The sequence below is a fragment of the Phyllostomus hastatus genome, unplaced genomic scaffold (genome assembly GCF_019186645.2).
Source record: "Phyllostomus hastatus isolate PE091 unplaced genomic scaffold, TTU_PhHast_1.1 phas_contig_402, whole genome shotgun sequence".
NCBI classification, from domain to species: domain Eukaryota; kingdom Metazoa; phylum Chordata; class Mammalia; order Chiroptera; family Phyllostomidae; genus Phyllostomus; species Phyllostomus hastatus.
In genome coordinates, this window is record NW_025333873.1 from 11517124 (window position 1) to 11538728 (window position 21605).

Consider the following 21605-nt stretch of genomic DNA (forward strand, 5'->3'; position numbering starts at 1 on the left):
ATTTTGTGTTGGGCCACATTCACAGCCATCCTGGGCCGCACGCAGCCCGTGGGCCACAGGGTGGACGCCCCTGATTGGAGCAGGCAAAGTCCACCTGTGCCGCTGGGAGTCAGGATGGCATGTAGCTCGGCGTTGGTGGTGTGTGGAGGGGAGCAGAGCGGTGTCTGGGCTTCTGGTGTTCCCAGTCTGAGTCTCGGTGCTGGTCACGTGGATGTGTGAACGTCAGTCACACTGTACACTTACATGCACACATTTTTTAATAGACCTTAGACTTCAGTAAACGTTTTCTGAGGAAGGCTCTCCAAGCCTGGATTGCAGACGGAAAGGAGGCATTGTCTTTACATCATCCAACTGTGAACATACTCTCCTCCCCACTCCACTCTTTTGAATTTCTCACACCATCTTCAGTGAGATTGTAGTCATTTTATAATGGAGAAGAGTAAATGACCTTAAACTAATACAAATATCAGTGTCTGTGTGTCTGTGTGTGTGTGTGAGAGAGAGGTCGCTGATGCGTCGAAACCCCACGGAGAACAGGCGGGGCCGCATGTTTTGCTGCCAGCCCTGGTCACGAAGAGGGGAGAGGCCCGGGCCTCTCAGGCTGGTGGCCCGTGCGCAGTGTGTTTGACTCATTTGATCCATGGTTCATTTTCGTGTCACATGGTATTCGAATATGCACTCTGCAGTGTTATTATAAAACTCAGCATTGTTTGAGTGAACAATTTATTTCTTAATCTAGATAATGAATACTCTCAAATGTCTTGTCAAAGAAACAAGCATGAGCGTGTCTCATTGGCAGGATCTTACACCGGTGAAAAAAAAAACCCCACGGGACCCATTTTTACCCCTTAAATGTTTCCGAAGGGGATTATTTGACTAATGAGCTATGATGGTTTTTTTCCTTTACCAAATTTCCTCTTGTGGAGGATTCACGGAGGAACGCTGTGCCAGTGGTGCTCAGTTTCGCCTTCTTTTGCTCCTAGCGGAGGAGGGCTTTTCTCATTTGTCTGTTGTCACGTCTGATGATTTTAAGTAGTCCCGCCCATCGCTCCCTGCTGTTGGGACGGCGCACATTTCTGCTCTTCTCGCCTCCTTTTCGTCACAGGGTGAAGTCAGCGTCCCCGGCGGCGGCTCGGCGGACCTGCTCCAGTGGACCACCGCCACCACCATGAAGGTCCTGTCCGACACCACGACCACCACCAAGGCGGTGCTGCAGGCGGTCAGCGACGGGCAGTGGTGGAAGAGGTCCCTGACCTACCTCCGGCCCCTGCAGGTGAGCGGGGCCCGGTTTTGAAATCCGTTGTGTGGTTCCCGCCGGCCCACCAGCTCTGCCCCGCAGCCGTGTTCACTGCTGTCACAGCCGCGTCCTCTCCAGAGCGTCAGAATAGTCTCCCAAGAAATCTGGGCCTCCCATCGTATCGGAAATGGGTCGTTTATTTTACAGAGCGTAATATACTCCCACAGATACTTGCAAACGGCTCTAATTACGTTTAGGTGTAGTTGAGTGTATATGTCAGGATTTAAGTTTAGTGGGATGAAAAGGAAAGTGATTTTATCAGCGCTTGCTCGCTTTTGCTGTGTCTCTACGAGCCGGTGGTAGAGGAAAAGCACGAAGAGCCAGCGTGAGGGCTCTCTGTAGCTAGTTTGGCTCAACTACCGTGGGTTGGCCGGGTTAAACAACGCACACGTGTGTCGCACTGTTTTGGGGGCTGGGAAGTCCAAGGCAGCTTGCTGGCAGGTTTAGATGAGGGTCTGCTTCCTGTGTCCGCCTTCTTGCTGTGCCCACACACGTGGGGCGGGGCGAGGAGCCGGACCCCTTTATGACCTCCCCGCCCTCATGACCTGCTCACCGACCCAGGGTCTCCCCTCGTGACGCTGTCACTCTGGGGCCTGGGCGAAGAGCACAGTTTAACAGGCTCTCCCATCCGTCCGGAAGTAGATGTCAGGACGAGCAGTGGACCGGTGGTTTGGTTTCTGTGACAGGTCGGCCGTTGTCCCTGCTGTCTTCTCTGCGCCCTCCCACTGTGCTCCCTCAGTCTCCCCCAGGAAAACCGAGAGGGAGAAGCCATGTGCTTGCAAGGTCACCGCAAACACTCACGTGGCCATCTCTCGTGTTAGTTACTTCATCTGTCCGGCTATTCTGCAAATACTCACCAGGCATCTTCTGTGTGCCAGACACTGTGCTGGTCCCTGGGAAACAGTTCAGTCTCGTTGCCGTCCCCTGTGGAACCTGTGGTTTGGTGGGAAAGCAGAGAAAAACATGGTGCAGTATGTGGTGGCGGGTGGTGATGCGCACGGTGGACACCAGCCCGGTGAGGGAACGACGGGCGATATTGGGGAGGGAAGTTCTGCTGTGGCTGGGGAGCTGGGCTTCCCAGAAGCGCTGCCACTCCGAGCAGGGGCCTGAGCGAGCCGAGCAGGACAAGCACAGAGCCTTGGCGAGGGGACGTGCTCGGCATCTGTGTGGCACGGAGCGGGGCCAGCGTGGCAGTGCCCGCGGAGTGAACGATGGGGAGCGTGGCGGGAGCGGAGATCGGAGGGAGTGGAGATCGGGGGCGGAGAGGCCAGCCGCACAGAGCCTCGCGTCGGGGCCCCCGGTGTTGTTCGGAGTAAGACGGGAGGCTGTCGGAGAATTCGGGCCCTGCGGCTGTGGGCCCCGGCTGTACCTCCAATGACATCATCTGACGGCTGTGTTGAAAGCTGGCAGCAGTGAGTCAGGAGTGGCAGCCGCAGGGTTGATCTCCGTCTGGTGCCCCGGGCGTGACGTGGTGGTTCGGGCCAGGGCGGCCAGGGAAGAGGTGAGAAGTGGCCGGTGTGGGGACATGTGTTGTGGACCTGCTCATGGTCTGCACGTGGGACGTGCAGGAAGGAGGAGAACTCAGCAGGATGACAGCCCGGGCAGCTGGGTACGTGAAGGTACTGTTGACTAGGAGGCTCTGTGCTTGACTTTGGGCTAAGTCTGTACCTCTCTTGTTATTGCATGCATCCCACTGGATTATGGTTGTGGTTGCTTCCTTTCTTGTCTCGCCTGTTGGACTTGTTGAGGGTGTGTGTTTTAGGTAAGTGTTACTGTTGTGCATACTGTGTAGTTTTTACTAAGTTCCAGATGTCGTTTTGATCATCACTGGCTGCAGCAGCTTCGTTGTGTCCCTGGGCTATGCGTGGCATAAAGTAAGTGCTCAGTGAACTTGGGAGGAACAGGTGACCGTCTCTTACTTGACTCTTCCAGTAAGAGCTTTTGCGATCTGTTTGAGGGAAGCAGAACGTAAGTATAACTAACCAGACCGGAGACACTGAGGTGCTGACTGCTAATGAGGAGCGCTGGTGACAAGTCCGGAAGGCATTTGTGTGGGCTGTGGCTGCGCGAGAGGTGGGACTGACAGGTGCAGATGGTTGTCTCTCACGCCCTCTGGTCAGGTTTCAGCAGGCGAGGTCTCAGGTGGGCCCGGAAGGGGAGGTGGGGTCTAAGCAGGCCCACGGCACGGACGGGAACCCACTAGTGGGAGGCAGCCACAGAGGTTGGGTGCACGAAGTAGACCAGGGTGGCTGGTGTGAAAGGCTAGCCTTCAATGTTGGTTAGCATTTCCTAACTTAAACGTTACTCTGCGTAGTTCGGATTCGATACTGTCGGCTGTTTGCATTGCTCAGAGCTGCTAAAGGGTTTTTGAGCAGGGGAGCAGTGTGTACGGGATGATGTGTTAGGGAGAGGTCCTGACTGGGGTGTAGAAAACACGTTATTACATGAGTAATACCAGTTCCTCCAGTGTTCCCGGCTCGTGTTTGCCCGGGGACCAGGGACCTCGAGGGCACCGCGGGGCGAGGCCGAAGTGCGGCTGTCAGAGTGTGGTTATTCCTCTCTCGTTCCCTGCTGGGTGTCTGTGCCCCTTGGACACGCCCTCTGTGGGGCCCCCCCCCCCCCGTGCACTTTGGTTGTTGCTGCCTAAATCCCCCCTCTCTCCCCACCACCACGTCTCCCGTCTCTTTCCTCACCTACTGTTTCTCACTCTGTTCCACTCAGGGGCGAGAATTTGGTGACGCGCACCGAATCGGAGCCACAGCCAACGAAGGTCTAGAAAAACAAGGCTGTCACCCTTTTTATGAGTCTGTCATCTCCAATCCCTTTGTCACAGAGGTAAGGCCAGTGTGGCGGAGAGCATGGATTTCGCTGCCATGCTGTTGTGGGCATTTCAGTATGAACAAACACTTACATTTTACCTGAAAATGTCCTACTCTGGCTTTTTTCTTAATTATGTTATTCACTGGTTTTTATGTGATTTGTTCTATGCACATTACAACATACTGTATTATGACATTATAATCAGTTAAAATTTTTACACAAAATAACATGCTTTAGTAAGTGAGAAGTCATCATGGAAGTCACCAGAAGACGGAAAGTCTTATCGTCGTGTTTTCTGAGTGTATCTCGGTGGAGTAGAGGGGCCCCACTGAACAGCGTTCTTCTTTTGTCCAGTCGGGAGTGACCTACAGCGCCTACCACCACGTCCCGGCCGAGAGCTTCGCGGAGGTCCTGCTGAGAACCGGGAAGCTGGCCGAGACGAAGACCGAAGGGGAGGAAGTGTTCCCCGCCACGGAAGGTACGGAGGGACGGAGCCAGTTCCCAGCGGCGGTGGGGGGGGTCACTCGGGTCGGGGGTCACTCGGGTCAGAGAACAGTGAGCACAACCACGAATGAACGAGAGTCAGGAAAGACAATGCATTTCTCAGTCATCTTGAATAGCTTAGCTTGTCACCATTGTTCATTTACTTAAAACGTTACCTTCTGTTTTCCAGGTACTTACTAATACTGAGGATTTAAAAGGATGCATATGATATAATTTGTATTCTTTTTTTTTAAGATTTTATTTATCTATTTTTAGAGAGGAAAGGGAGGGAGAAAGAGAGAGAGAGAAACATGAATGTGTGGTTGCTGGGGGCCGTGGCCTGCAACCCAGGCATGTGCCCTGGGTGGGAATCGAACCTGCAACACTTTGGTTCACAGCCCATGCTCAATCCACTGAGCTACACCAGCCAGGCTAATTTGTATTGTTTAGCTGCTAATTATGTGAAATGATTTTTATAGCGGATGGTAGAACATGCTCACTAAATACTTTTCTTTGTACTTTCGTGTGGTAATAACTGTGAAGCATGTAGCATGTGGGTGTATATTTCATCTGAAGAATTTTCCGCATGGCGGCATGTCTTTCCACGTGGGTTTTTTGAAAAGAAGTAAATGTATGACAGTTTACCAAACACACCTTTCCAATTATTCTTCTTTTGGTCTTTAGCCTCCTTACTTCTTTTCAAGGTTCCAGGGTAGTTTCTTTGACTGTTTCTTTCGACTCACCCTCTGCTCTGCCATCCTTAGCAAATGCTGCATGATTTAAAGGCTGCTGGAGTTCCAGCTACCTTGTCTGTGTCCCAGGCACCAGCCAGGAGGAGGGGTGGGGGGAGGGACAGGTGGTCATTGTGGCAGTCCTGCCCACAGCGTCCACTTGCAGGGCACCTGGATGGTGCTGCTTTTTAGTGAGCACGTGGTCATGTGGAATAACATTCAGGAAAACACGTGTGGGGAGAAGAACCGCCATTTCCCCAGAAACCCGATACTGTGATGTATTTTTAAATAATCCTTTAAAAAATATCAGTATTTCAATGCAGTTGGGGAGAGGGGAAGCAAAGACCACTTTCCTAGCCTCTGTGTGGGCCCCTTGGATAGTGGTGCCCCTTTCACTAAGTGCACCGTTTTTTCTTCAGTCTGAGATGCGTGTGTTTCTACCGCACATCATTTCTGAAATCAGGGTCTGTCTCCCAGCTGATGAGCACATTTGCATTATTTTTTTCCTTCGATAAGCTGTTAAATTACAAAGGACACCGAGAGCATGTGAAGAGCATAGATGCACTGCTATTCCTCCTTTAAATTCTTCTTTAGTACTTCTTGCTTCTCTTTTCTTAAAATTTGTCTTTATTTTTTTCCAATTTCATCGACGTTTTTCTGGGTTCACGAGCAATTCTGGCTCCCAGAGAAGCAGTGAGGCGACAGGAGGCTGGGGAGATGTGCGGCCCATGCACCCGGCTAGGCGCTGTGCCGGACCGCTCCCGAGGGCCCCGGGGTGCTGAGCAGAGGCACGGCATTCCGTGTTTCCACGTCAGCTTCTGCTCTCCGGCGTGAGCACGGCAGCTCGGTGCCCTGCCGCTGCCCCTGCCGCTGCCCCTGCTGCCCCTGCCGCGGCCCAGCGACGGCGAGGGCCCCTCCGTGGGGCGCGCCGATTCTTCGGCCGCGCCGGCCCGATCCGCGTCCTCGCTGTGACCTTGCACCTCGCGCCCTCCAGTTCCCGTGCTCCCTGGGCCAAGGCCCGCTGCTGTCGTTCCCCGTCCTGGGTCCCCTTAGAGTCCCGTAGGGGGCTTTTAAGAGCCGCGAAGCCTGGGACCCACTGCAGACCGTTCCTTTCAGAGGCTCAGGTGGGGCCCACGCACCGGGTACTTGCAGAGTCCCTCAGGTGACGGAGTTGTAAAGCCACCGTCGGGACCCTTTGGGAGTTTCCCTCCAGGCATCAGATTCTCCGTGGCCGTCATATGTCAGCTGTGGCGTGTTTCTTCTTCCGACTCCGACACGCTCGCTCTCTGGGCCTCTCAGCGGGCAGCCTGGTCTCTTCCACTTGGGGGTCAAACCCTGAGGGTCGTCTCTGTTTCCAGCGCTCTTAACGGGCTGTTGTCACACGCTTACACGGGGGTTCCTATGTGGCAGGTGCTCGATCAGCGTTTCTTGCGATGAGGCTACAAGTGCAGTGCGAGTGTGACAGTCACTGTGTGGTCAGGAGCTGCGGCTGTGCACTCGGCGACTCTGGTCCTGGTTCCCAGTGCCTACGTGCTGCTCTCTGCAGGTCCATGTGACCGGCGGACTGCGGGGGTGGCCTGTGTCCCCGGCCCTCAGCCCCCGGCCCTCAGCCCTCGGCTCCTGGCGCTTCTTCCAGTTGCTCTTTCTGACATTCCGATGTGAACTGTCCACCAGGGGAAAGACTTCAAGCCCATTAAAGTATTAAAAAACTTTTCAAGTGTTATTGAATTGAGTGGGGAAAAACATGTTAAAGCACCTACTGTGTATATTAAGAATGAAATTTTTAAAAATATAGAGGTGATTTTAGTAATGTGATCCCTTTAATTTACATTTGGCTTTTTAATTTATGAAGCATTTTCATAGACACATTTGTATCAGTAATGCTAACATGTCTGAAATAGATGCTTTTGAATATTTTATAATACAAAATATTTGTCAGGAACTTGGCAGAATTGAAGAGTTATATAAGCTAAACGGCCCAAATTAAAAATTGTAAAAATGCGATTCTTCATTTTGGTTCAGAAGTAGGTTATCATACAAATTACACTTCCCAACATGATCTACTTTTTAGAATTTTTTTAATGAAGTAGATGAAAAGGTTTTCATGGAGACTAGCTGAAGAAAATCGATTATTTAGCTAAACGAATGATTGAATGGCTAAGGATTTCCAAATCGCCGGTACGAGCTGCGTCCTCTGTGAAGCCAGCCCTGGCACTGAACGGACCCCGGCCTGCTCTCCAGGGACCCGGGCTCTGCGCAGACCAGTGCTCACAGGCTCCCTCGCGGATTCCGTCCCAGTCTGGCTGGGTGGCTTTTCTGCCACCCAGCGCCTTGTGTTCAAGGGCTGAGAACCAGCATTGCAAGTTAAACTCATGTGCACTGATAAAGGTAGGGCGGGCCTCTTTTTTTTTTAACGTATCTTTATGGCAACTTAAAATCACCGTGCCCCAGTCGGTAGCCAGCACGACCCCTGGAGGGTCCCACGAGCCCCTGCGGCCTCCGTCTGCCTGAGATCCTCGCTGATGATTTTGTCGGCGTTGCTCTGAATGGCTTGCAGAGCCAAGGGCTGACAGGCTTCCTGTCTGTGGGGGTTTGAGGTCTGCTTCACAAGGATCCTTGAGCCTCGTGAGGGCTGCCCGGAAAGGTTTGACGCCCAAGGGTGGAGGGGGGACGCTGCTCTCGCTCCCCAGGCATTTCCTGGGACAGCCCAGCCGTTGGTGGCCAGGGGCCCTGGGCTGGGCCTGCAGCTCCTGGAGACCAAGGAGCTGCAGTCCGGTTGGGGGCGAAAAGGATGCCGTGAGGTGACTTCAGCTACGTTTGGGTTAGGGGTTAGGGGTTAGGGAAGGGAGAGGACCCCTTCCCTTTCACCCCCTTTCACCCTGGGGACACGTGGGCGCTGGTTTACTTGACGCTGGTGACCGTTCTGCTCTTGGAGCAGCAGGGAGGCTGTTGGCGCTGTGTGGCCGGGAAACCCGCTGCGTGAGCGCTGCAGACGAGGGGTGCAGTGCCCAGAGCGCCCTCTGGGGAGACCCACGTGCGAACAAATACCTGACCGGGGGCTTGGGCGTCGGACACAGTTACCAGAGAGGATCTGTGTCTTTTTTCTTCATCTCATATGTTATTAAGAGAATTTTCGAAGCAGTGAAATTGAGAAAATTCTACAGTAAACTGCCATATACCTTTCCCCAGGATTCGACAATTAACATTTTACTGCACTCCTCCGCCCCCGCCCCACCGCCCCCCCTGCCCAGACTGCCAGCAAGCTCAGATTATTACACAAGGGCCTTACATTGTGGTCCCAGTAAGACACAGTTCGGAAGGCAAATCTTCTGGAAAAACAGGGCATGGCTTGTCCTTAAAATCCGCTTCCTCGGGATTATTCATACTCTGTTCTCCTTCATCAGTGCTGACCAGGAGACTCCGTTTTCTCTGGAAGTAAAGGATTCACACCGTGATCGCACCTGGCGGCCTGGGGCTCGTCCTCGGGCCCGAGTGCATGGAGCGTGTCCCCGTCTGCACAGACTGCCCACACGCGCAGACCTGGGCAGCGTCCTCTTGTTTGTCGGAGCTGTGGCCTCCACAAGTTGTCACTCAGGTCCCTGTTCTTTGTGGAAAAGCTGTTACTGGTTGGGATATCTTACGACATATAATCAAAGCAAGAGCCTGGCATTCTTTTGGTGATTGTGATTAAGGACGGGTGTTCTTCGAAGGAACAGAACCATATTATCATTATTGCAGTTTATCCTAAGTTTGCATTCAGAAAGCTACTTCGTTGTTCTAATTGTTAGTACCTATGTGGTCATTTTCCACCTTTGCTGCCGTGGGTATACACAGTATTGTAGCACAGCCTGGGTGCTTAGAATTGGTCCTTTAAATCAAAGGGTCAGCTTTGAGAAGCCATCCTCACTGATCCATTTGCACTTGGACTTGGCAGCTACACCGACAGGATTTCCTCATGTCTAAGGAACAGCATCATTCATCTGAGTTAAGGCAGGGTCACCAGTTAGCATAGTTTCATGCGATCTGTACTTAGGTGGGGCTGAATGGACTTTCAGAAAGTGTCGTAAAAAGTCTTCTGAAGCTAATTGTCCACATCTCGTGATTTCATGAAAACATGGTACTTAGTGCCTGCGAATGTCATACAGATCCTCACATAAAATAATGCGCTTCCCCTCCCCCGTATTCAGTTCTCTTGCAGCTAGCAAGCGACGCTTTGCCAGATGACATGACCTTGGCCCTCGCGTATCTCCTTGCCTTACCACAGGTGAGTTCACCCGAACAAAGGACTTAAAAACGAATTAACTAAAAACCCGCTGTTCATTACAATGGTTTACTTTACGTAAACAGCTGTGGTCAGTGTCCAGAGAGTAAGTTCTACAACATTCATTGAAATACTGATTTCAACTAACTCTGCTGTTACGTGCATGGGATCTGCCTTTAGAGTGTCTTCTGAATGTTAATGTTGTCGCCTTCAGATGAGATCCAGTTGATCTGCTGGAAACTTTGAACCAAGATTCTGCAGCAGTGACTTGATAGGTGGGGGCGGTTGGTGATGACCTCGACTTCCTTGCAGCTGAGCCCGCCCCCTCCTGTCCCCTCCCAGGTGCTGGACGCCAACAAGTGCTTCGAGAAGCAGCCCTGCTCCGCGCTCTCGCTGCAGCTGGCCGCGTACTATTACAGCCTGCAGATCTACGCCCAGCTGGCCCCGTGCTTCAGCGCCCAGTGCCACCCTCTGTACAGGGTGAGTCCTCCCGGGCTCCACCGCGCGGGGCGCAGAGCTCAGGCTGTTCTAGAAGAGTTCAAACACGTGCTTACCTCTTTGGGGTTACCGATCTGCTTTGCCTTTTACGTGAAAGAGGAAACAGAGCGAGTGTGCTGTGAATGCAGGGGATGAGGTGGCTATCCAGGGGGAAGCTTCTTTCTAGAACCGTGCACTTGCTCTCTGTGACCGCAGTGGGTCGGAGGGCGGGCAGAGAGCGTTGTCGGCGTGCCCGCTGCTCGCCTTCGCGTCGGGGCTCGCACGTGGGCACCAGCACCGAGCGTTCGCTGCTCCAGAACGCCAAGTCTGGTGACACGCAGTGAAGCTCTGCTTGACGAAAAGCCCTGGGCCCTGTTGCAGACTCGAATTTTTCCCAGCAAGTCATTGTGTTGTCACGGTGTGTTAGACTGAGATTTGTGAGCGGGCCGCATGGACTGGGGTCCCAGCGCTGAAAGGGCATCGCCCTCTTCAGTTTCCAAGTACATTGTCTGCAGGTGGGGCGGAGCACTGCACTCTGCTTTCGCCGAGGTAGAGGACGGAAAAGCCACTCAGTCAACCAGCTGCTGCCACTACCTCCAGCGAGCGCCTCACGTGTGCCTTAGACGCCCACTGAGCACGGGGGTGGGGGGCAGGGCGATGCCGCCTGAGCTCTGGGAACTCGGCTCTGGCTGCGACCCAAACGAGACCGCTCCACAGGGGTGCACGAGGGGGTGCACGAGAGGGTGCATGAGGGGGTGCATGCACGAGGGGAGCTGAGCGAGGGGACGGGCAGCTGACGTGAGGCCCACCGCCTGCTGAAGCAGCAGAAGCCGGAGAGCTTGCGGCAGAGCCACTTTGGGGCCCGTAACCTCCAGCGTCATCTCCTGCCAACATGAATGAAAGGAGTCCTCTTGGAGGAAAATTCCAATAGAACGTATATTTTTATTGTTTTTCCTAATAGCAAATCACTTCCTACCAAAAATCGAAAGTCCCAAATCATGCGGTTAGTGAGAGAGCTAAGTACGGCGAGAACCACTAGACTCCGTCCCAACTTCAGCGTCTGGCCAACGTGGTTTCCTGCCTCAGGCACCGCGGTCACTCCGTGAGAAACCCCGTCGAAGACTTCGGCCGCCAGAGCGTGCAGGGGGTCAGGGTGAAGGTTGCAAGGGGAGGGCTGGAAGTGTGGCGGGCCCACCTTGCTTCCCTCTGCGTTCCCAGCAGCTCCCTCGCTCGGTGGGATGCGTGTCCCGTGTCCTGATCTCGTGCGCTGCACACCCCCTCAGGGACCCAGCAGTCCTGAGTGCTCGCAGGGGAGGCCAGAGCTTGGCATTGTGGAGTGAGAGACGCTGAGACTCGATTTCCATCCATCACCCCAGTTCTGGGTCTTCCTTTCAACTCCTGTCTGTCCATTCCCACCCTTGACCTCCTGTCCCTGTCGCCGTTTTCCATCACACGGTCCTTTTCTGTGAAGGTGTCCCTCGGGCTCCTCTGCCTCTCCCTTGCCCTTGGGTGGCAGACCGCGCTCCCACCCTGGGGTGTCAGTCCTGACGCCTGCTCCCGTCGCATCCTGGGCCCGGGCACTGCTGTGGAGGGTCTGTGCCTCAGGGGGCAGCACTGTGTCCGAGTGCGGGGACAGGCCAGCAGGTCCGTGTGGCCCAGGGGTGATGCTCAGCAGGAGATTTCTCCTCAGCTGCCCCAGACAGAACCGGCGTGTCCCCCACAGCACTGAGATGGCACATGGCCAGGCCCCAGGCCAGCGCCTTCTGCAGGGACCACTTGTCAGCGCTGTGGAGGGCATGTGGGTGTTCGTTTGAAAGGCGCAACAGAAGTCGGCATTTTTGTAAACAGCAAGATGCACAGACAGTCTGAGAGTCTTCCAGACAGATGTGCTCGGAGGGAGAGCTGGAGCCCTCTGCAGCCGGTTCCCCCTCTGTCCGCGCCCTCACTTCATTCCTCTGCCAGAGCTCCTCATCTTAGCTGCGGCAGCAGCATCCTAAACAGTGTCCGTCCCCGCTTGTGTCCCTTTGTGTCTTCCCCAGGTGCCTGTCAGAGCAGTCTCTCTCTCTCTCTCTCTCTCTCTCTCGCTGGAGCCCCCGGCCGGCCGAGCCCTTGGGTGGTTTCCTGCATGCCACATGTCCTCTGAGGGCGGCCTCTCCTCCGACCCCCTCCGCCTTCGCTCCGGCCACATGACCTCTGCACACCCGTGTGCACCCCGCTTCCTGCCCTCACACACGGGGCACTCTCTGCCTGTGATGTTCCCCGAGTTTCTTTGCTCAGCCACATGGTTCAGGTGTTACCTCACCTGTGCCTCATTCCTGCCACCATCTAGTGTCCCCAGACTGTGTGGGACGCCCCCCCTGTGCCTTGGCACTGCCCTGTCCTTACCTCGGCCACAGCACTCTGCTCTGTGATTCCGAATCTGTAGACTTTCCATGTCAAGCGGAGGAAGGGCTGTTGGAGGCCGGCGTGTGTGCTGTGTGCACTGGTTGCCCCAGGGCGTGTTCAGGACCTGGAAGGGAAGGCGCCGGAACCGGGCTCCCTGGGGAGGTGGGCTCCCTGGGGAGGTGACTGCCGGTTGATGACCAGGTCATCGGTGCACATGAGATGACTGAACTGTGTGTTTTCATCAGGTGTTTATCATGCGACTGCTTCGTGCCGGGCAGTGCTCTAGGTCCTGGGAAAACAGTAGTGAACTAAGTGTATAAAAACCCTTGTCCTGTTAGGACTTCCGTTCTCCTGGGGAAGGGCACCATGAAAATGTGAGTAAATAGAGCGTGTGCTATGTTAATGGTGATAAGGGCGCTAAGGGATAAGGAGTGTGTGTGTGGCGCTCTCCGTCTGCCTGGAGAGCACAGTTTAAATAGGCTCAGCAGAGACCCGAGTCCAGAAGGCGACCTTTGAGTGAAGACCAAAGGCCGAGAGCAGCATCACGCGTGTTCGTGGGGGAAGAGCCCTCAGACAGCGAGTGGCAGTGACACACGCACCGTGGCGTTTTCCACGCACTCGGGTGTGAGGTGGCGCTGACGTTTTACTGTATAAACTCAAGGCCAGAGGAGTTGCCCGACTCGGGGGAAAGGGTGGAAGTGCGGTCACAGCAGACCGCACTGTGGCCGAGAGAGCGCCAGGAAGGGGCGTGGCGGCAGCAGTCAGCGCGGGGACTTGTTTGGGGAGTTGTCGGCGGGCAGCACGGAGACCAGACCGGCCCTCCACAGGCACTGGTGGTCCTAAAGTGCCCTCCCCATTCATGCTGCCACGTTGCTGACCCTTCGACCAGCCCCATTTTGCAGAAGAAGAAATTTCTTCACAGAGGACAAGACTCAGAGAAACCCAGAGCCTCGCTCAGGGTCGCGCTGGTAGAGTGCCATCCTCTCGTCCTCTCGCTGCGCGGTCCTGGTGCCAGGCTCCGCCTGCTGCTTAGGTGGACACGCTGCCGCCCCGGCTGTGTCCCAGGAGGAGCTGGGACACTGGGTTTGGGACCCGAGTGTCCTCCTGCAGCAGGTCTGAGGGGCCGTTCCCGGCAGGACGTTTTCCTGGGTGCCGTTGCCTGAGCTCCTGTGCGTGACAGGGAAGACCCTCGCTGGACTGGCTGGCTCTTCCTGGCCCCCCAGCCATGACCCGACACCAGCTCTTCTGAAGCCTGTGTTCTAGCTGGTCAGAGTGAAGGACTCTCTGAACATACTGCCCCCCTGAACACACCGCCGTGCCTGGCCGAAACACCTCCTCCTCCCCACCGTCAGCAGATGAGTCTCCTGTGTGGGGCCGTCTTGGCTCCCCCTCCGGGTCGCTGCTCTGAGATGGACCCCCTTCCGAGTGGCTCCTGTAGGGGCCGAGAGGCACCGTCTCCTCGCCATGCGATCTTCCTCAGAGCAGGAGCCCGTCTCTCTGTGCCTCCCCAGGACCCACCCCTGGAGACACTCAGTGACAGAGCAGGTGCAGAGGCTCAGGGTCACTTCGGCTGCGTGCCTGCGGACGGCCCGCAGCTCCCATCCTGCGGTTTGGAGCGCCGACCCCCGATTCGAGGGGACCCGGAAGGCCCAGTACTGGGGTGCTTTAGGTGCATGGGGTGTTCTGTCCACTGCCTCGTGGCTCGTTACGTGGGTCTTTCTAGCATCTCCCTGTGCACGGAACAGCACCGCTGAGTTTGGCGTTAAGTGCGGCAAACTCGGATGAAGCCCATGCAGGCTGGAATCGGAGCAGTGTCCATCCGTGGCCTGCACGTGAGGCGTCGCGGCGTCGCTTGTGCTCCGTTGTCAGCTCCACTCGTTCCTGCTTCCCCAGGCGTTTCACGTTTTCCCTTCCCGCCCCGTGACTCTGCGCTGCGGGGGCGGGTGATAGTCTAGGTGGATTACGTGGTGTGAATAGAAGTACTGGTACAACTTGCTGGGTTTTTTCCTGATAAAAGGCCCTTGCATCCCATCCTGAGCCTCCCCTCCCCCCACTCAGGCCCCTGGGCGGCTCCCTGGGTGGTCTGGGGGGCAGCCCATGCCACCCCTGTTCTCTTGTCTGGGACTCAGAAGGGTGCGTGCCAAGTGGTCAGTTGGGAAAAAAATGTGTTGTCTACTGTCTGTCCTAGTTAACTCATTCTTATGTTCAAAAAAAAAAAAACAATACACACACGGCCAAAAAAATTGATGAAAACAGTATACAATAAAAAGTCGTTTCCCTTTTCTGTCCTTCCAGAAATAGTTGATGGATACACACACACACACACACACACACACACACACACACACACACGTATTTATTTCTATAACAATTGTATACAAATGTGAGTTAAGCCATACACCTTGTTCTGCACCCTGTTTTTTCACTAATATAATACCTTTATAATCACTGTAAATGCGTCTTGAAGCCTGCTCTTTTGAGCAGCCCTTTGAACGTTTTTCAGAAGATAAAAGCAGTTAAAATGGAAACATATACTTTCGTTTTGTATTCCAGAGAAGCAGACCCAGCAGGGGATGAAACGCAAAACTTTATGGTAGACCATTTCTAAAATGGTCTTTTTTTTAAAGGTACTTAACTGAAAACACTGAGTACAAAATGATCTCAAGCTTAGAACCCTAGAGGGAAACACACCACCTGTTTAAAACTGTCCCGGCCGCATTCCCCAGAAACAGAGACCATTAGACCAGAATGGATGTATTATCTCTAACTGGTGAGCAGTCACTAAGCCGTAGAGCATCCTGTTGTCATGAATACTCACGAATATGTTGTTGTCGCAGGGGTTTGACCGTACTCTTTAAAGAGACCGTATTTTATTCACCCTCTCCCCTCGAAGAACTGCATTGCCAAGTTTTGGAGAAGTAACAGAGTAATTTAATTCTACACACTTTCGCTTTTAAATTTTGATGACTTTTTATGTTATTAGTTTTTGCAGCCTGTGGTGTTTTGCAGCATCACTTTGAATCCTCAGGGTGGAAGGTTTTGAAACTACTTATAAAGTCCCTCAAAAGCTACTTAGAGGCTAATAGCTTTTGTATGCAGGGGCCACGCCGTTGCATGAGGTTGGGGAAGCAAGGAGACGGGTTTGAATGTCCTCTACACAAGAAACGGCGGTTTCAGGGGAGAGGCAGGGCATCTGCCTTCCTCCTGCCTTCAGGGCTGCAGCCGTGACATTGGCCTGTGGTGGCACCGGCGACGTAGGGACAGCCGCCTCCTGTGGACCTCCCGGGCCTGGCACGAGGCTCGGATGGGGTGCACCGGAGAGTGGGAGCTTTAGAGACTTTACGTGGCTCGCTCGTGGGGCGAGTGAGTGTGTACATGAGATGGAGGGTTGGGGTGAGTGGGGGTGATTCGGAATGTTTTGAGGGAAATTGTGATAAGCTCAGGGCTCGAATTCTTATTAAAATTTAAACAGAGTACTGGAAGTAATCACGAACAAAGTTCCTTGAGCAAGGGAGAGGAGGTCGTGATGGTGTTGAGAAGACAGTTTTGGGGAGAGCTAGGAGCATTTACAGCGTGCTCATCCACTCGGGCCCATTTCACCTTCCCGAGGGCCCTGCACGGAAGGGCGGCCTCGCTCCGAGTGACAGCGAGCCCGAGGCTCGGGAGGCGGGACCAGTGATCCAGGCGCTGGGACGATGAGTCCCAGGGTTTCTCCCCACAACTGAGTTTCCATTTTCTTGGAACACTGTGAGTTGTCCCTCCTCAGTAGTTCTATGTTTTGACACAATCGAAGTAATTGAAAATCTTTCTATGCCCTTAACAAATACTTGATGACCCACAAACCTGAAGACACCGAGAGTCTGCTGTGCTCACTTGCACTCACACACGTGTGAGTGTGTGTAAAAGGGGACGAGAGGAAGAGTGTGTGTGTCAGAAAGTCAGCCTGGGCGCGCTGCGGAATGGCAGCGTTCAGCTCGTCCTCGAAAGGCGGTCGTTTGTACAGGACTCGAATGGCAGCTCCTGCTTACGTTTGGTGGGAGCCCCCTCCACACCGGTGCCGGCAAGGCCGCTGTAATTTTAGGAGAGAGCCCTCGCTGCCTCCCACGTATGAGAGCGTGGTTCCTGGGAGGTGTTGTGCGTGGGAGTCCCATACCCGCTCTGCTGCTTACCCCGAATGGCCTCGGGCAACCCACTCACCTCTCCCACACGTGGAAACAGGTGATGCTGGCGGACACCTGTTCCACGGGCTGTCTGTGCCGAGTGAGGCTCCACTCACCTTGTTTAGCGCTGTGCCTGTTCTGTGCTGGAGACTGAAATAGTCGGTGCTTGTCCTGAGACTTTTCTTGGGGAAGCGAACAAGCGTGCTGTTCGAAGAATGTGAAATAAACGTTATTCACGGAGGGGCTAAACCAGAGGTGCCCAGCCTGCGGCCCATGGGCTGCATGCAGCCCAGGATGGCAGTGCGTGCAGCCCAACAGAAAACCACACATTTACTTAAAACATCATGAGGTTTTTTGTGTGATTACGTGTTGCAGTGTATTTAGTGTGTGGCCCAAGGTAACTCTTCTTCCAGTGTGGCCCAGAGACGCCAGGAGGTTAACACCCCTGGGACAGTTTCTACTCACTAAAGGAGAAGAGATTAAAGTAGCTTAAACTGTGGGAATCTATTAACTGGAATTTTTTGCTCTGAAATTGTATTTTTAACAGAGAGATCTGTTCTGAATAGTTGGTGGAGGCGGTAATGAGGGGAACGGAGAACTTCCCCAGTTCTGCCCCTGGGGGGACTGACAAGGTTTTACTTTATTTTTGTGATTAGATTCTTTCACATTCAGAGCATTTTAGTCGTAGGAAGGTGACTGTCTGGCGATGCCCCTGTGTTCCACAGCTGAAGAAACTGAGCCCCACAAGAGCCACGGAGGGAGTTCGTGCCCCCCCCCCCCCACGGCGTGCGCAGCGTTCTGGGCGTGCGGCTGTGTAGTGGCGCGTGTGTTCCGGCGCCCTCCGTGATCTGTCTGTGTGTATGTCCTTCCCAGTCACTCGTTCTTAACTGCCCGAGAGAAAGCGCTGGGCCCAGTTTGCTTTCATTTAGCCATGGAGAAAAGCAAGCTTTAAAATACCTTATTTTACTGGTGCCTCAGCACACACCATGAGGAGAGTGTGCGGTGTGCACGTTGACACTCTTTCGCAGGCGGTGAAACAGGTGGGGAGTGGCCTGCCCCGGACGGTGTTTCTGCTAAGTGAGGGAGCCGGAATGCCGGAATGCGGGCCCCCGACCTGAAAGCCGCTTCTGCTGGCGAGGGGCCTCCCTCTCACCTGCGCCTGTGCCCTGGCAAAGACGGATTCACGGAGTACGGCATTTGGCCTGTGCCTCAGACGCTATGATGCTGTTACGGTCAAGTGAAGAGTGTGTGTGTAGGCCACTTTCCCAGTGCAGGTATTAAATCCTGGATGTTTCAGAAAACAAAAAAGGGAGAATGAAGGTGGAGCAGGAGCTGGAGAAACCCGTGGGGACTGGAGGCAGCTGGTTCCTTGAGGGGGGCTGGGAAGCGGCAGGGTGGTAGAGGCGCCCGGGTCACTCACGGGTGGGCTGGATGGGCACAGCCTCTCCTGCAACGCGCACTGGACAGCTTTAGGCCGAGGGCTTTCGCCTGAAGCCTCAGGTCAGTGTGCAGGTGAAAAAAGCTTTCTTCACTGTTTTGGTGAACGTGGGTTTGCTGGTGGAGTGCAAGGCTGGGCCCCAGACTCATGGCTGCACGAGAGAGCAGCTGCAGGAGAGCCCCCTAATCATCGGACTTTTGTGCTTGCTCTCCCTGCCGCGAGGCAGAGAGAGGACCACAGGCAGTAGCAGTGCACGTCTGCGGTGCCGAGCGGGTGTAGGTGGGCGGCTGAGTCCATGGCCGCTGGTGCAGGGTGGTGCCCCAAGGGCTGTGGTCAACGAGTAGAGAGAGGGTTGGGTTCCATGTTAGCTGTAGAGGCACCAAGAGCCGGGATCCTCTTTGCCCAAAGCCGCTGCCGGAAGCACCGTCCACATGCGGGTCATTCCCGAAGCACTCTCCAGCTGCAGGATGATTCCTTTCTTTACTCCATCTTCCCATTGGGTCTTCGCCGCCTGGGACTTAGCACATCCTCTGTACCCTGCACCGGAACTTGTCTCCCTGGAATTTTGCTGATCCTGTCACGTACCGTTTTCTCATTGCTGGGCTCTCTCTCCGACCGGGCGGCATTCTTGGAGGACAGGGTCACATCTTCTTAGTACATCGCCTGCCATTTAATAGGCATGCAAAGACATATTGGTTGCATGAATTGAACCGTGGTTTGGTGGCCTACTTTGGAGAGTTAGTTTTCAAACCCAGGTGTTTGGGACTTGAGATACTTACCTGTGTGTGTTCAGGGCAGGACTCAGTGTCTGCCTAGAGTTGGGGGAAAAATTCTGGTATGGTTGGCCTTTTCTCAACTCCACCTGCTGCAAATTAAGTTTTTTTTAACCTGGACTTTGTCAGTACTCCCAGATCATTCCTTACTCGCACCGAGGGGCGGGGGGGGGGGGGCACAGGCTGTGTTTGTAGTATGGACTCTACATTGGTACATTCCTGTGCAGCTCGAAATAACAGCTCACACGTTAGAAACGCTGACAGCGTACTGTAACTAGGTGCATTTCTGAGAACCAAAGGTAGGTTCTGGAGTTTTTTTTCCCCAAATTTGCTTATGTTAAGACATATGCTATGTTTTCCCAGAAATTGGGAGTGACTGGGTCAATGTTGTTCAAGTATTAGGTTCCCAAAGTAGTTCCAAAATCATGGCTGAGCTGCATTACTTCGTTGACGCCTAAGCCAACTTGAATATAAACAAGCGTGCCCAGTTAATCACTCCTCTCTCCTGTCCGCTGTTAGATTCTGGGTTTTGTTCTGTTCGAATATTTTACTGGTCAGAGAAGCTGCTAAGAACTGGAGAGCAATATACCCCCTGAGCCCCACATTCAGCAGAGTCGAAATTGGTTGGATGCCTCCTTACGCAGCTCGAAGGGTTTACGGCTCCGGGACGAGGGAGGGACTTTCTCCCCCTCGCTCATCCTGGGGGAGAACACTCTCCTCCTCAGCCGTCCGGGCAGCATCAGTGGGGCTGCTGAGCTGCAGCCCTGTTGCTGACAACACACAGATGCTTCCGAGGAAGCTCGCCCAGGGGCAGCGATGGTGGTGACTGCTCCCCGGGCACATTGTGGTCAACGACCAGGTAGTGGGGAACAGGTCTGATGCAGGTTGATGGGAGCCGAAAAGGCAGCAATGTGTTCTTTATCCCGTGGGTGGGGTGTGTACGGTGGAAGAAGAGCGGAGTGGAGTCCGGTGACCTGCTTCCAGACCCCGCCCGGGATCCTGCCTCTGCGGTCTGCAGGCCACACCCCCTGCAGCCGAGGTCCAGGGTATCTGGGAAACTCCGTTTGGCGGCAGCTGTGTGAAGAGCCGCACAGGTGCCCTGTAGTACAACATTGTCTTCTTCCTGCAACTTGTTTTCTGTCCCTCCCAGGCCGACCCTAAAGAGCTCATCCTGATGGTCACCCGCCACGTGAGCCGATGTGGACAGGACGCCTGGCCCGAGGACGTCGCCTCCCTGACCAGGCAGCTAGGCTACTACAACGAGCGGCTGCTGGACCTCACGCAGGCGCAGGTGCTCCGGGGCCTGCGCAGGGGCGTGGACGTGCAGCGCTTTGCCTCGGACGAGCGGTACAAGAAGGAGACAGTCCTCGGTCTGGCGGAGTAAGGCCTGCTGTCGTCCCGGGAGGGATGGGTCTGAACCTAACGGGGCCAGCTGAGTTCGCAGGGCTGCTAACCGCAGGCCTCTGACGACGGACATGCCTGCACGGTGGCTCTGAACAAGGCTTCCTTTCCCTGCTCCTCTGGTCACCTGAGGGGCGTGTCTTCCCAAATGGGTCCGTAGATGCAGGTGACGGCTTGAGCCTGCAGGTTTAAATACTAGGGATGGGAATTTATTTTTTGTTTTAATTCACATGACTTTGATAGCTTGATTCCAAGATTATTACCATGTTAGAGGTGAACAGGGTATGATCAGGGGTGAAAAGCGTGAAATTTATTCTAGAAATTTAAAAACAAGATTGCCTTTTTTTCCTGGATGGAAGTCTCCCTTTTCAAGTTCATGGCAGTTCCCTTTCCTGGCCGACGCAGCTGATCGAACACCAGAGGGAAGGAAGGGCCCAGCGCTGGGGGTTCAGGGCTCCTTCGTCTCTCCCGGGCTCCCGGGCAGAGCAGCACTGACCAGCCCCGGCAGCCTCTGCGTCGAGGGCAGTAGCCGCTGCCCTCCCCGCTTTGCCCCTTACTGCTCCCACGAGGCGAGCGGGCCCTTGTGGGAGAAGGCGAGGCAGCGCAGGCCGAGGGCCCGCGGGCCGAGTTCCTTTTCTCGTGTGGGGTTCCCCAGGGCTTCAGCCCTGCTCTCCGGTTTTTGTTTTCGTCCGGTGAGTTCGGACCCAGCGAGAATTGCGGACACGTCAGAGAGCAGGAGAGCGTGTTTGCCCACAGCGGTGGTTCAGTAGAGGTGTTTAGTGTTTCACCCCAGGACTTGGGGAGTGCTTACCGTGGGCTAGGAGTGGGGTTCGGTGCTCCCTAAACGTCTGTTACTCCTCAGAGTAGCCCTGTGACGGAGGGGTTGTCGTCCCTGTTTTAGAGCTGGAGAACCTGAGGTTCAGGGACTTGAAGTAACCGGCCCACGTTTAGGTGGTCAGGATCACAGCCGTGAGCTTAACCTTGACCTCTCACCTACTGGAGCCACCAGATGGTCACCACTGCCTGTCTGGCTGGGTTCCCAAGGAAGTGCTTGCACTTCACTGGAGGCTGTTAGCCTTCGAAGCCGAGTCTAAACTGTGCCTACATTTAATGATTATTATTCTCTCCTGGTGTTATTTTAAAGTAACAAGGACAGTCCTGGTAGGGTGGTGGTGGTGTATGCCACTTTTCATCATGATTTACCCTTAAAGAGAAAGTGGCAGAGTAGCCCTGGTGCCCTGTAATAATTTTATATTAACCTGAGCTTCCTCCCCACGACAAAACACTCCGAATTCTCTTTAGAGTAAGTCCGGGAATAGGGAGATCAAAGAAAGAGAGTAGAAACAACCTGTAGCTGGACTCAATTAAAGGGAGAAATG

The 21605-nt window shown here is 54.3% G+C and overlaps 1 protein-coding gene across 4 annotated transcripts in view; it reads left to right on the forward strand.

Annotated features, from left to right (window-relative positions):
* Positions 1–21605, forward strand: part of NBAS (NBAS subunit of NRZ tethering complex) — a 243145-nt gene that overhangs the window by 142213 nt on the left and 79327 nt on the right. For all 4 annotated transcript variants that reach the window (XM_045844418.1, XM_045844421.1, XM_045844420.1 and 1 more), the window contains exons 36-41: positions 1106–1273; positions 4019–4132; positions 4472–4595; positions 9519–9595; positions 9935–10072; positions 19976–20205. In XM_045844418.1, the coding sequence (XP_045700374.1) occupies positions 1106–1273; positions 4019–4132; positions 4472–4595; positions 9519–9595; positions 9935–10072; positions 19976–20205 (851 nt within the window). The remainder of the gene's footprint in view (positions 1–1105; positions 1274–4018; positions 4133–4471; positions 4596–9518; positions 9596–9934; positions 10073–19975; positions 20206–21605) is intronic.